Source organism: Eulemur rufifrons, chromosome 4, assembly GCF_041146395.1.
Source record: "Eulemur rufifrons isolate Redbay chromosome 4, OSU_ERuf_1, whole genome shotgun sequence".
Classification (NCBI taxonomy): Eukaryota; Metazoa; Chordata; class Mammalia; order Primates; family Lemuridae; genus Eulemur; species Eulemur rufifrons.
In genome coordinates, this window is record NC_090986.1 from 73,434,441 (window position 1) to 73,448,939 (window position 14,499).

Genomic DNA, 14,499 nt, shown 5'->3' on the forward strand with positions numbered 1-14,499 from the left:
AGAATGGTTAAATAAGTTGTGATACATTCATATGGTAGAATACTCTACAACTATTAAAAATCATGCTTTTGAAGATTAATGACAAAGGAAAGTTGCACAATAAAAATTAATAGATACATTATGTACGATATCATCCGACTCTGTAAAATAAAATACAAAGGAAATGCTAATAATGGCTATTTCTGGATTATGAGATTATAGATAATTTTTAATCTTTCTTTACATATAGTTTCTGTGTTTTTAAATTTTTTACAATGAACATATATTACTCTTGTAATGAGAAAAAATTCCATACGTAAAATAAACTATTGATCCTCTAGTGTCCAATTTTAATAAGTCCAATTTAAAAAGAATATAACCAAAAGCTTATCTTTCATGAAAAAAATCATACCACCTCTAAAGATGGTATGTTATACAGTACAGCATTTTATGATACACTATGACCCTGTGTCAACAATGTTACTCATGCCTGTTATGACATTGGTTTATCTTGCTTGATATAATATTGACTTATCGATAAAACAACTCCAGTGTAATAGACTTCCCTGTCTGAAAACCAGCAAGACTTATTTAAGGGGCATTAAAGGATAAGACCTAATTAGCCCTTTCTAAAAATCAGTAGCATGTTTCAATATAAAAGTTCAAAGCAACTTCCACAGAAGTAGCAGCAGAAACATAAAATGGACCTCAGAGATCACAAAAACAAATCTTCCAGTGCTATTCAGACCTGATTGCTTTTGAATCTGTTAATAGTTTTTAAAACTACCAATTCAAAGAAATTACAGCACATCTGAAGAAAGAATGAAAGTGCTGTCATTCTTCATTGAAGGAGTTATTATTTCATCCTTATTCTCTCAGGGAAGGTCATTTCATTCATTCCAAGATCTGCTCAAAAATAAAAGGGTGTATAATCAAATTAATCATAACATTGCTCATAATAAGCAATTTTTCCTCTTTTCCGACACCTACAGCCACTTCAGTAGACTGCATTTCACAATTGCTTTATGCTTCCTAAAGAGTCCAGCATCTTAGGATTCATGTTTATTTTTCTGCAAACATTCAACAAAAGTCTCCTATGCAAGGCCCTCAACAGGGTGCCAGTGAGACAAAGCCCTCAAGAACCTAGGGTTTACAGAGAGCCTCAAAAGTCATATAAAGTATAAATTTCCATAATTTGCTCTCTAAGTATATCATTCACCAGCTATGTAAATTAACATTAGCAGTATTGGATAGAAACACTGCTTTTAAAAGGAACATTCCAGCCCAGGGCCCTCTGTCATCTCCCCTATATTCTGCCATCTTCTTTTTCATGGGAAACTTGATTCAACAGAGGTGTGGCCATTAGGCAGTGTTATGGGAGTTGAAAGATGGTTATTTGCGACTTAACTTTTTAGTCTAACACTTGTAATTACTACTTCTAGAAAAACATTAAATTTAGGTGCCCATGAAACTATTCCTAATCTTGTCATTCAAATTTCAGGGCAAATATGGCATTGGTATAGTTACCACTTTTCATTCTTTCATCACAGCATGTATTACAGAAATTATGGTACCTGTCAGATTTTTAATACCCAAAAAGAGAACAAATTCAGGCACTATTCACATTATTCAATATTTTATGATCACCTATGCCCATTTCAAAACCTCTGTTATTCTAGGCACAGAGGCTCATGCCTGTAATTCCAGCATTTGGGAGGCCGAGGCAGAAGGATCCCTTGAGGCCAGGAGTTTGAGATCAGCCTGGGCAACACAGTGAGGCCTCCTCTATACAAAGAATTAAAAAATTGGCGTGGCAGCTTGCATTTATAGTCCCAGCTACTCAGGGGCTGAGGCAGGAGGATCACTTGAGCCCAGGAGTTCAGGACTGCAGAGCCGTGATCACGCCACTGCACTCCAGCCTGGTGACGGAGAGAGACCTTGCCTCTAACAACAACAACAAAAAAAACCCTCTGTCATAAGCCACAAAAAAAAACTATTCTAGAATTCAGATGTCTGAAATTTATAGTTTTACAACACTGAAAGGTGCAAATGGTTAACAGCTGATGGGTGCGCATAATTATTTCAAAACGAACAGGAAAATGTTCAGACCTATTTGTAACTTCTTCTGCCTTTCTTTGAGTAGTAAAAAATAAGAGAAAGAGAAATAATAAAAGCAAAAAATAGAAAAGCTATGAAAGCCAGTAAAGACTTCCGGGTGTGAAAAAAGCTGCACTCAGTACACACAGTGAATTCTTCTGGACAAAATCTTCCCAGAGTCTCGAGGCCCGGGAAACCATTGTTGTCAATAATTTTCCTGTAATGTTTCATGGACGGTTTGGGCTCAAACTGATTTGCAGCGTAACGATAGAGGCCAAACTTCGGAGCTGTGCGATCATTAAACGAATAAGCAAAGTATCCACAAACATTGATGCCATCCAGTATGGAGGCTGGAAAAACAAAAGGGCGGGAGAGTAGTTATTAAAATAGTTGGCACACAACACATCACTGTTACATAACTTTTGTGCATCTGGGAAATTTTCAATACCATTTAATAAAACTTCAGGCTCAATTAGATCTACTCAGAAAAGGCTTCTTTTTTCAGAGACAGATAGGCAAATACCAAGACAAACGCGGAGCTCCATTTAACAGCTGGTTTTACATAATTAAACCTACTATGATGTACTTGGGTTAAATCTTCATGTATGTGAAGCAGAGATGGAAGACGAGAGAGTCACGCTTTTACAGATCCAGAGTAGGTGCCAGAGAGCTCCAGTCTTCCACTTTTAGCTAAACTGCTTGTCACCAGGAAAAATACTCGCTATCTCTCAGACTGTTTCAGTGCGGCACGGAATGGGTAGCACTTGGTTCCGAGGGTGACAGTGTGCGTTTATGTGGAAGAGTTTAATCGGAGTTTAATCAGGTATCGCGCCCTCTGGTGACATAACCTTCAACAGATTGCTGCTTCGGGGACTCCTTACCTTTAAGAGCTTCGTTTACATAATTCTGTATGTAATACATCCTCAGCTTGTCTTGCTCGACATGGAGACTGTCATCAATCCCGTTGGATATGATGTACATGGGGAGGTCTCCGTACTTTAACTTGAGCCAGTTCAGCACGCTGCGTAACCCCCAGGGCACTACCGCCACCTGACCGGGAGAGTTGAGCCAGGTGATGTCGGTCATTTCTTGCACTTCTAGGTAATCATTATATTTCACCGGATCTTCTTTCTCCCAGTCTACGAGGATGGTGGTGTAGTGGCTGAAAGCCAAAAAGTCAAAAGTGCCCCGGATTAGCTTTTTTTCGTCTTCGGTGAAATAAGGCAGAAGGAAATTGTTTCTCTGGTTCAGCCAGTCCCTCATCACACGCGGGTAGTCTCCGGAGCCGAAAATGGGCTCGGCCAGCCAGCCAATGTCAAATTCCAACACCCTCTCCGCCACTTCTCTGTCCTTTTGGGAGAAAGGGCAGGCCGGTTCTATCCAATCGGCCTGCAAGGCTATGGAGATTTCACCTTTCTGAACGTGCCTGAACTTCTCATCGTACAGGCGCCAGGCCAGGGCGTGGGCCTTCAGGAGGTTGTGCCCGGCGCTGTAAGTCATGTTCCGTGTGTACGGCTCGTTCATCGTGATCCAGAGCCGGACGTGGTGGCCGAGCTCCTGAAAGCACAGCCTGGCATAGTCTGCAAACGCCAGGGCGGTGTGCGGGTTCTCCCAGGCACCCTGCCTGGCCAGGGGGCGCGGCAGTCCCTGGTGCGGGGCTGCGGGTTGCCACAGTGCCACCACCGGGGTGATGTTGGCGCGGACGAGTTCGCTGACCATGCAGCGGTAGTAGCGCAGGACCGTGCGGTTCACCTGCGACAGGTTGCCCAGAGGGAGGACGAGGGCCCAGTCCAGCGAGAAGTGAAAGTGCGTAACGTGCACGTCCTGCAGTAAGGCGATCTGGGGCCGGATGGCCGCGAAGTCAACACAGTAGGATTTCCGCTTCTTGGTCACCACCCCGTCCACTTTAATAAGCCTCTTACTGTGGTGTACGTCCCACAGGTAAACATTCGTGTCGGTAAACTGAGACAGAGTGGTGTCCACCTGCAAAGGATCGTGCAAACATTAGCTTCACCTGGACAGTTCTGAAGAAGTAACTCAATGTAATTATTTCAGCAAAACCAGCAACAAGATGAGCAAAAATAGCAACCTTCCTAGCTGAGAATTTAAACTATTTTTCATGAATTGTAAATTCCTTAGGTAGAAAACATTCTACTTTTGTTGTATGCACATTTGTTTTACCCAAGCTTCTCTCTAAATCTTCAACTGTTACTTTAACGTAAAAAAGAAAAATCTGGATTTGTTTGGTCACTTCAGGTGCTCAGCACTAATGATTCCTCGTGCACCTGTAGTCTGGATTATGCAAACACAAGATTCTTGGATGTTTTTCTTTCAATATAAGAAATCACTAATGGTATGAGACTTTCAAATTAAAAAAAAAAACTAGACAAAAACGGAAAAATCTTAAAATCTGAATTAGAGTCAGAAAATAAAACAATGTTTATAATTAAATTGTACTTAACATCACATTCTAAACTGAGGTTTGCTCTAGGTAGAGGAGGTGTCAAATAAACCAACCTCTTGCATTGTTTTGGCTTTAGGGTCAATGACAGAACTTAACAATTTATTTCTGACTGACAGTAGAAAGTCCGAGAAAGAATGTTGAAATAAAAACAAACATTGTCATCCACGCCTAATGGGATTTTTTTTTACATACTTTTTATATTTCCTCAATTATTTTTCTGTAACTATGATGATCACAATAGTTCTCTATCATATGATATAAAAGCCTTCAAAATGAAAATAGGTATATAGGAAAAGTGGGCAAATTATAAAATCAGAATGACAAAATTCTCCCTCCACGTGTAAGCCCTGGGGGTCAGAAGCTGTCGAGGGGTTTTGTTGCATTTTATGGGACTGTTGCAAATGCACTGGTATTTCTCTGGAAGGGTAAATGCTGTGTTTATAAAGGAAAGTAATAAAAAAAGCCAGCGTGTCAGAGGGAAATTGCTTTTTCTGGAGAGTTGTCCCTTGTAGAACACCCACACATGCATTCCCCCTAATGCTATGGGAATGTTGTCAGAAGTATTTTTCCACTGTGATGCACCCACAAATCATGTTTCCTCAGCTTCACAAGAGAAAATATTTGCATGCTTGTTTGAAGTAAAAGTGTTTAGAGCTTGAAGAAATTGTTTGGATTATTTTTATATACATCTGAGCTGACGAAATTCGTAATTTTTTTTTTTACCATAATTGTTCCAAAACAACAGCTTTTATTCAACCTATCTGAAAACAAATGTGAGAGATTAGGTATAATTTCTGGGGGTGTGGGGGAAATCTGTTTCTTAAAAATGCAGGACATTTAGAAGTGAGTGTTTAGGCAGAATTAAAACCTAACCTCCATTAATTTGTCAACTTAGTTTTTCCTAAAAAATGAAATAATAAAGGTGGACATTTCAGAAGGAATGGGCATAAAGCATGTATTTAGTATGTTATGGAAGAAACTTTCTCCTAACAGGGACATTAAAGAAGCTCTATATCTTCACTATGTAACATATTCTGTATTTATATTAACTACCAGCATTAGGGGTTATGGGAAAAACAAACCTGTCAGCTGGGAAATTGGGTCCAAGTAAAGTGACAATCTATGTGACAGTCCTAAGGCCAGACTTCAGACAGGATGTGTGCTTAATGGGATATTATTTTTAAAGGTGTTCAGGTGAAAGCCATGCCTCAAATATTGAGTTTGAAATACCAGCCAGGAGGGAAAAGATGAATTTTGGTGACTTAAAAATAACTTCTCAGGACTTTAATATAACGTCTTAAAAGTGTAGAGTGCTGCTTGTGAAGGAAGACACACACACACCCCTCGGAACTGACATAACCAAGAACTTACTTTTACTACACCAATCAGGAAGTTAGCCTGGGAAGGGCATTGCCAGTATCATACAAAACCCAACGTGAAAACCAGAAGTAGAAAATAGCAATTGCAGCCTTTCCCCCACCAGAGAGCTTCCGGAGAAGTTCACGTCTGCTGCTGCGGGTTAAAGGGACTTAATTTTGTGTTTGTTGGGCTCTGCCCAGGAGGGGACTGAGGTGGCTCTGCCCAATGGAGGGGTGGGGACTCTGAGCTGATGAGATAAAAGACAGGGTGACCTAAGAGAGGTGGTCTTGGGCTGCTGAGTGGCCGGCCTTAGATCAGATTCCAAAGCAATTGCTTCTAGGGCGCAGGAAAAGGAATTCTCTCCCCATCTTCCTCCCTATTCACTGCCATACTTGCTGCTTTTCCCTCCAGGAAATAGTATGCACGCTTAGCACTGCCTCACCACCAGCTCACAAAGCCAGCACACAGCCCTCCCATGGGGAGCGGAGCAGGAGGAAAAGGGCTCCCCTAGGAATCCCACTCTTGGCTGCGTTCCTTCCCGCTGTCTGCACGGAGACGCTGGCTGTGAGCTTCTCCACACGCAAGGGCTGGACCTGCCAGACTCGGGCTGCTGTCATAACTCAGGGCAGAGCATGAGCCCCTCACTGGCAAGGCACAGTGTCCAGTAGGGAGCGGCAGAAGGTCAAGAGATAGAACAGGGACCAAGGCCCATCCCATCCGCCCCAGCCCAGTTACAGGGAGGAGGAAGGAAAGCCTGCAGGAGGTGTTCTTCCTTCCTGCTTGCCTCTCTCCCTCACCTTCCGCCACCTCAGATCCTGCCTGAACCCCATCGTGGCTCCCACTTTGAGGAGAGAAGTCAGGGTAAGGAGATTCCAAACCGCAGAGGTCTGGGGAGAAGGAGCGAGCTGGAGCAGGGGGGAAGCCCGCGCTGAGCGGGATGGAGCCAAGAAGCCTTTCTCCTGCGCTCGGACACCCTTGCTAACACAGCGGTCCTCGGTCTCTCACGTGTAAGGAGGGGATTTAAGTCCGAGGCTGCCTCTAAAATGAACTGCATGGCCTGAAAAAGACATAAGAATAATCTAAACCAGCAAGGAAAGTATTAAGGGTAGAGTTGATTAATTTCTTTATAAATAAAAGATCTTAATTTTATATAAGAAAACAACCCGTTTCAAATAGAAGGCCTTTCCTCAGATCCAAGCGTTCTTCCAAATACTTCTTTTAATGTTGCAATTTGTAGAAACAATGAATTGGCTTCAAGAACCCAATATGCTAAAGCTGCTCGTCTATGGATACCGGTATTTTCACATTCAGACTATTCTCAATGAGGCATCCCCTCCCCACCTCGGGTACTTACCGCCATGCCCCATCGCTCTGTGTGGCCATCATTTGCTCTCAATAGACTCCCTTTCTGCTACGAAAGGGAGTCACCCTACCCTCTCAGTGTGCCCTTGCCTGCTGCCCCCTTACCCGAGCTACCCCAGCCACTAACACAGGGCTCTGTACACACTAGACATCCAACAAGTGCTTGCTAAAGTATGCAATCAAACTCCGGAAAACAAGCCCCTTTAAAACTAGGGAAATGAAAGAGAATATGGGGGGGGGGGGGTCTCACTACACAGTAGATGCTCAATAAATATCAGTTGATCATTTTGAATAATTTCTGTACTGTTTCCTTGACTGTTGTTAAAAAGGACATTCCAACCAGGGAATCTTTGGAGCAAGGGTTTTCTTTCTTGAGGAATTTCTGTAAGTTTTTGTGGGGACCACAGTTATGCCTCAGGAGGGCTCAGCCTAATGTTCCTGCCTCTATCTTAGCAGCTCCACTGATAGCGCAGATAGTTCGGAGTTCTGAGTTATATCTTATTTATGAAAAAACTCAGCTGCTTTTAAAAGGATAAGAAAATCACAGTACTAAAACAGATTCATCTTTTTTACTGACTTATCTCTTATCAGATCTTAATTATTCATATTTTTAATATATTTCCCTTTGGCTCTAACTTAAAGTGTGAGACGGAGATCGGAAGATTTTGGGACAGGAGGGTGCGCATTGTGCACTTTGTGAGCTCTTTAAGGACCAACGACGTGCCCTGACCGCCAGCCTAATTAGAAAGTGCTACTTGCTAGTGACAGGGCTCGGAGAGACTGCTGATTGATTTTGTCAGCTGACTTACTTGAATGTAGTTGTCAACAATTCCCCAAGCAAAGTCACAGGGAAATGTCCCTTCTAGGGGTTGGTTTTCAGGTAAAGGAGGGAAGCCATTTTTCTCTATCAGCTTTTGGTAGAACAAGGCTGAAGACTTCGGCAGCAACTTCTTATCCTGGCTTAGAAAGTCGACATAGAAGAGTCCACGCCTGATGCTGTAACCTCTGTGCCACTCGAAACCATCCATGAGGGACCAGGCCGTGTACCCGATGACATCGACCCCATCCAGCCTGATGGCTGCAAAGGCGAGAGAGGACAAGAGCAACGTGACCCTCCGCTGGGCACTCATCTTGCGGTGCAAGAGCACCTGAGGGTTTCACTACTTAAAGAAACAAATTACGTATAATGCTTCTTGTTTGGTAAACCAGTGATTTTTCTTTTTGACAAAAGGCTGTAATCAAATCTAGATAACTCTCCAAATAAATATCCTCGCAGATAAATAGGCTTATCTTCAATAGGTTATTTTGGATTTCCGAGCACCTTGAGAGGACAGTTCCTACTGCTAACCTGTGCTTCGCAGGGCTGGGCAGATGTCTCCTTTCCAACCTAGGCACCTAGCAATGCACACAGCACAATAAATAAAGGCTTTAAAAGCATGAACAATTTACTATTTTCTCTAGAAAATGTGAATATCCTTTTTTTCTTTAAGGGGTGTTTTATTCGGCTGAAACAATAAGAATTCGAAAACACTTATAGAAAGCTAGATATACTGGGATTTATTTTATGCTCAATTTAATCTAAAAATCTAGATTAGTAGCTCTGAAGGTTAAATAATTGCAAACATTATAACCCCGTTTGTCATTTACAAATGAGTTTTAAAAATTAATTTAAGTTCCCCAAGGCCCCTAAATGAGAAAGGTGTTACATGAATGCCTTCCTGCTATTGCCAAAACAGATTTCCACATTATGATTAAAAAGTATAAATTCACACAGTTTTTGATAGGTAATCTTAAAGATTGTTTTCCAGTGGATTTCACCTGCAAATGAGAATTTCACCTGCAATCATACCTTTTAAGGTTTCCATTATGAACTTTTTGAGATAATACATATACTTGGCATCATCTCTCTTGGTGGTCCCTGAGACAAACCAGCCATTTTCCACAATAAATATTGGAGGATGGTTATATTCAAAGTCAATCCAGGACAGCAGTTGCCTTAGGCTGGGAGATTCTAGTTGGCGGAACTTCATGTGAGGGTCCAATAGCTGAAAACTCAAAGTGGGTCCAAAGGACAGAGCAAAAAAGTCTGCCGTTCCCTTGATGAATTTTTTCTCAGATTCAGTAAAAGCAGGCAGAACAGAGGAAAGGTTATTCTTCATGCTCTCAGGATAGTCACCATCAATAAATATGGGTTTGGCAAACCAGCCAAGTACAAAGTCGAGAGATTTCTGACATTCTTTGATGTTGTGGTCCGTCATTCTTCGAGGGTGGATCCAGTGGGAGCTTAGGGCCATGGACACCTGGCCTCCTTGAGTGGGACGGAAGGAAGTATTGTAGAGATGCCAGATTTTGGCATGAGCCTACGAAGAGAAAAACCATGGTAAATTTATCTCTGATCGGGAGGAGAAATGCAATACACATTTGAATCCCCAGCTCTAGTTATATCTGTTTCTCATCAAGCCTAACATAATGACTAACCCCACAATGTAAAAATCAGCTGGAACTAATAAACTATTTCAAAGGTGGGTCACCCCACAGTGAGCTGCTACCATGACTAGAGTTATTGCCATTGATTTTTAGCAGTCAGTGGAAAAAATGTCAGTTTCTTGGGTTGAGTGTGTGGTTATCCATAATTTGAAAAGTTAATGAAATAAGAATTTATCATAATACCTTACTATTTAATTGACTTTGGATTATGTACTTTTTAATTTATGGATTCTGTGAAAAGAACCAATCCCCCATCTGTGATCACACCAGGAATTTCTAAGTAGGATTATGTTTTTTATCCTAAGAGACTGGGAGTTTTCAAATTGACTCAAGTTGTTGGAGTCAATTTAATATTTCATAGTCATCTCTCATGGCTAAAATCCTAACCCATGTCCTCACAATCTTCATTCTTCCATAAGAAGAACCAGCGCAATAAATTAAAAAACCAACTGCACTATCTGGCCTTGGCCTACGCTCCAGAACTCAGGGACAGTGCTGGCTTTCCCACCGAGCTGGGCTGCAAGGTATAAGCCAAGAGCAAACAGCAGCTAGTACAGCTGTGAGGAGCTCACATGCTGCAGTCAGCACTCAGCCAGAGTTTCCCACAGCAATGAAAAGGACTTGGCATCCACGAAACCAACTTTATACTCCCATAAATTCTTACTGACTTCTGATATCTTATTTTCATTTGTTATATTTTTATTTACAAAGAATAGTGAAGATGATAGGGGTTTTTTTTTTCCTCCCCTACTTGAATTGAGTTTCTCTTTAACTTTGAATTCCTTGACTTACTCTCCCTATTTTTCTACAAATACAAGTGCTGTTTGTTAGCCTTTTATTCTCCTAATATGTCTTTTTTGGAAGCTCCATTCTAATTCTCTATTTGAGTCTGTCTATTCTCCAAGATGATCACGCCAATTTTCATCCCACTCCTGGGGCCTGAAGAAACCCCTTTGTTGAGCGAGCCAAAGAGCCTCTTGGTATATCCTCAGCATTCCTCCCGCGGTGCATTTCAGAACAGGCATCCAAGAACAGCCTCATCAACATTCTTACGAGTTCAGCCAAACATTTCAACAGAATAAGATAGTTTATGGCTAACGTTTCTTTTTAGTTTCTTAGTGTATATCTACTGTGTTTCATTTTACTGAATGTGCTTTTTCATGACCCAAAACAGCTATCTGTATGCTTAGAGGAAAATGGAAAAAAAAAATGTTGATCAAAGGAATAGTGGCATTTGCCCATGTGATCCAAGAAACCAGGGACTTACTCGTGCCTGCCGCTGCCAGCTTTGTGCTATCTCCCACGCTCCTCTACCTTCCTCACCACCGCCCCCTCTCCCCTTCCCCGTTGACAGGCAATCTCATAATGTTGTTTAACAGTTAAACAGAAAAGCAAGGCAGCAGTCCAGGCTGGTACTCAAGGTATTCCTTGGGATCTAGGACTGAGGACTGTCCTAATTTGGCCCAATTTGAAGCCTATGGACAGTCATGTCCTAAATCTAACTGGCATCCCTCTGTAAAACAAGTGCTGGATAAGGACAGCAATGGGTCAGGACAGAGTGGGAGCCATGCAGGTAGCTCAAGTCATGCAATAGAATTTTTATAATCGTGGACCACGTTTCCAACCCTGAGGACTCTGGCGTGGCTCTGGGGAGTTTCAGCAAGGAAAAGGCAAATGACCTGGGCTGTAGGGAAGGGCACACGTGGCCTCTGATGTCAGATAATGTTCCTGCTCCATCACCTTTTAGTTGAGTGCCTTTGGCCACATTACTTAACCAGGGCAGGCAAGCCTGACTTTCCTGTGCCTCTCATTGGGCTGTTCTGAAGATTAAATGAGATAATTTATGTAAAATTCAGAACACAGAGTTTGCATTGGTAGGGTCTCCATAAATGTTCCTTTCTTCTCTCCCTAAAGGATAAGCAGACTAACAGGGAAGAACACTGCAGGGAAAGGAAACACCGCCTGCTAAGAAATTCAGCACACAGCAGTGATGAGATGTAATGATAAAACCTAGGATGTGGTTGGAGTAGAAGAGACTTCGGTTTGGATTCCCGATGTGAGCCTCAGTTACTTCTTCGTACAAATGGGAATAACAGCTATTCTACCATAGGGATATTGTGAGAATTAAATGACATAATGCAAGTGAAAGAGTCTATTAAGTTAGTAGTTAATTATTTTAGAGAAGGACCAATTTGCAGTATTGGAAAGCATCTTAGATATCATTTGGCTGAACTATTCACCCCACTCCAAACCCCCCTTGGATCTGTTATTCACTCCCTGCGGTGACCTAATGTGGTGGTCATTCCATGTATGGCATCTTCTCCAAGCAATCCCAACAATCCCACCCGACCTGCCACACTGAGCTGTAGGTCCTTCCTCTGGGCACCGAGAACCTTAGACATAATTCTCCCACACCATTTGCTACACATAATGAGGCACATCCCTCCCCAGACTGAGCTCCCTGAAGGGTTCTTTCATCCGCTCCCTGGCACAAAGAGCCCCGACTGTCTGTTAAAACTGAATTCAACTCTGCTTCATCACCTCCTCATGATGCAATTCATTCCATTTGCAGATGGTAGTTTGAGAAATCAAATGCTATGAGGCAGAGTGTGGGAAAGGTCACCATTTAGGATGTCACAACAACCAACGATGATTAATGACTAGGAAGATGATTATGTAATGTCTTGCCTTGATTTTTAATTATTCCAGGTATGTATATTTTGTAAGCTTGTTGTCTTAAAATTGAGATTTAATAAAGCTGTTGACAAGGACTCGGGGAAATAATTAACTGTATGGGCAAGAATGTTCATCTAAATACTATTTCTAATAGCCAAACATTGAAAACAACTGAAATGTCCAATATTCAAATACACTTACAACCATGTATGAATGTTGTAATACATGATGGTATAATTAAAGAAATGCTACTATTCAGACATGAAAAATAATGCAAAAGAATATCTATTAACATGCAAAAATATTTTTAAAATGCTATCTGAACAAAAAAAAGTCCAGGTTATAAAACAGCAAGCAAAGTTTAATAAAATTTTGAACCGGAAGCATTTGTAACTTGTTAAAAGAAGTTTTATTTATTTTTTTTATTTTATTTATTTTTTTTTTTTTGAGACAGAGTCTCACTCTGTTGCCCAGGCTAGAGTGAGTGCCGTGGCGTCAGCCTAGCTCACAGCAACCTCAAACTCCTGAGCTCAAGCGATCCTCCTGTCTCAGCCTCCCAAGTAGCTGGGACTACAGGCATGCACCACCATGCCCGGCTAATTTTTTCTATATATATTTTTAGCTGTCCATATAAGTTCTTTCTATTTTTAGTAGAGATGGGGTCTCGCTCTTGCTCAGGCTGGTCTCGAACTCCTGAGCTCAAACGATCCGCCCACCTCGGCCTCCCAGAGTGCTAGGATTACAGGCGTGAGCCACCGCGCCCGGCCTAAAAGAAGTTTTATAGCAGGATTGTGGGTGGTATAATTCTCTTCATTTTACCTGTCTATATATTTTTTCACTTCTTACCATAAACATGTATTGCTCTAGAGATTAAAAAATTAAAATTCACAAAAGGAAAATGGTTCAAAGCAGCTGGATGGCATGCCCTGTTTGCTGGTTATTAGAAATCCCTGCTCTAGCTGACTCCTGCCTTCTCAAACTTGATCTATAGTCTCTGCCTCAAATTCAAGTTGCTGGCACATTGCATCCTGCTTAAACTTTTGAGTTTCTCTGGGCTTCCACATTTTTATAGAGGTAGCTCTCTAAGGTATTTAATATATTTTACCTATTTCCAATCCCCCACCCTCACACCCACTTCAAAACTCAGTTTAGACAGTACCACCTCCAAGAAGTTTCCCAGACATCCTCCCTCTCCCCAGCCTTAGTTAAGTATGCCTTCTGTGTTTACACAGGTGACCTCTATCAAAGACCATAACCATATTTTATTGCATTTATTTAAGTGTCTAGATTGTAGGTACTTTGAAGGCATTGACTGGGCCCTTTGTCTTTCTATCCTCAGGTTCTAGCAGGGTGTCTGGGCAAGAGTAAGTATTCAACAAACCGATATGGAGGAATGAAGGCTGGCAGTTAAGTACTGCCTCATAGTATTTGATTTCTCGAATCTACCACTGAACAGTAGTGATGAGAGTAGGGGGTGGGAGGCAAACTCTGATCAGAGAGTCTGAGACAGAAGCAAACATTTTCCTGGGTCAAAGCAGGAAAACTCATAAGATACCCTGGTCCTGTTTTACTTCTAAGACCACGAAAAACACAGATCTTTCAGGTATATACCATGAAAATAAATTGGAAGGAATTTGACATATTAGCCCTCTGAGAATAGTACTGTATCATCTCACAATGTGCTAATGATCCAATTTGGGGCTTAAGCCACCCTGCTATGTGATGCCTTCCTTGCTTCCTTCCTTGCCTTGACTTCGATTTTGAAATATGAGGTCTGAAAACTCTAGGGAAAAAAAACAATCTGGAATTCCTTCGTACTAATCAGCTAGTAACCCCCAAATTTTGGAAATCAAGGAAAATACTCAGAATTTCACAGAACATATGGTGAATCTCATGTCCACTTCAGGTCCCACCTTGAGTCATGTTCCAGGCACGGGTGAGGAAAATGAAGCCCATGCAATACACAGCAGTATTGCTGAACTAAAAATGCAGAAGTCAAAGAAAGGTGAGGACTGCTAAAGTAAGTCAACATCCTGAGGAGCAGCTGCACAGAGGAAGGGCTGATAGGTCTGCCT

General features: G+C 41.7%; 1 protein-coding gene across 1 annotated transcript in view; it reads right to left on the minus strand.

The window, feature by feature from the left end:
• Positions 1 to 2,088: 2,088 nt before the first annotated feature.
• The window catches only part of KL (klotho), a 45,506-nt gene continuing 33,095 nt past the window's right edge, over positions 2,089 to 14,499 (minus strand). Inside the window, exons 2-5 of the mRNA XM_069467360.1 lie at positions 9,111 to 9,621; positions 8,071 to 8,339; positions 2,958 to 4,059; positions 2,089 to 2,426 (exon numbers count right to left, since the gene is read on the minus strand). Of these exons, the coding sequence (XP_069323461.1) occupies positions 2,089 to 2,426; positions 2,958 to 4,059; positions 8,071 to 8,339; positions 9,111 to 9,621 (2,220 nt within the window). The remainder of the gene's footprint in view (positions 2,427 to 2,957; positions 4,060 to 8,070; positions 8,340 to 9,110; positions 9,622 to 14,499) is intronic.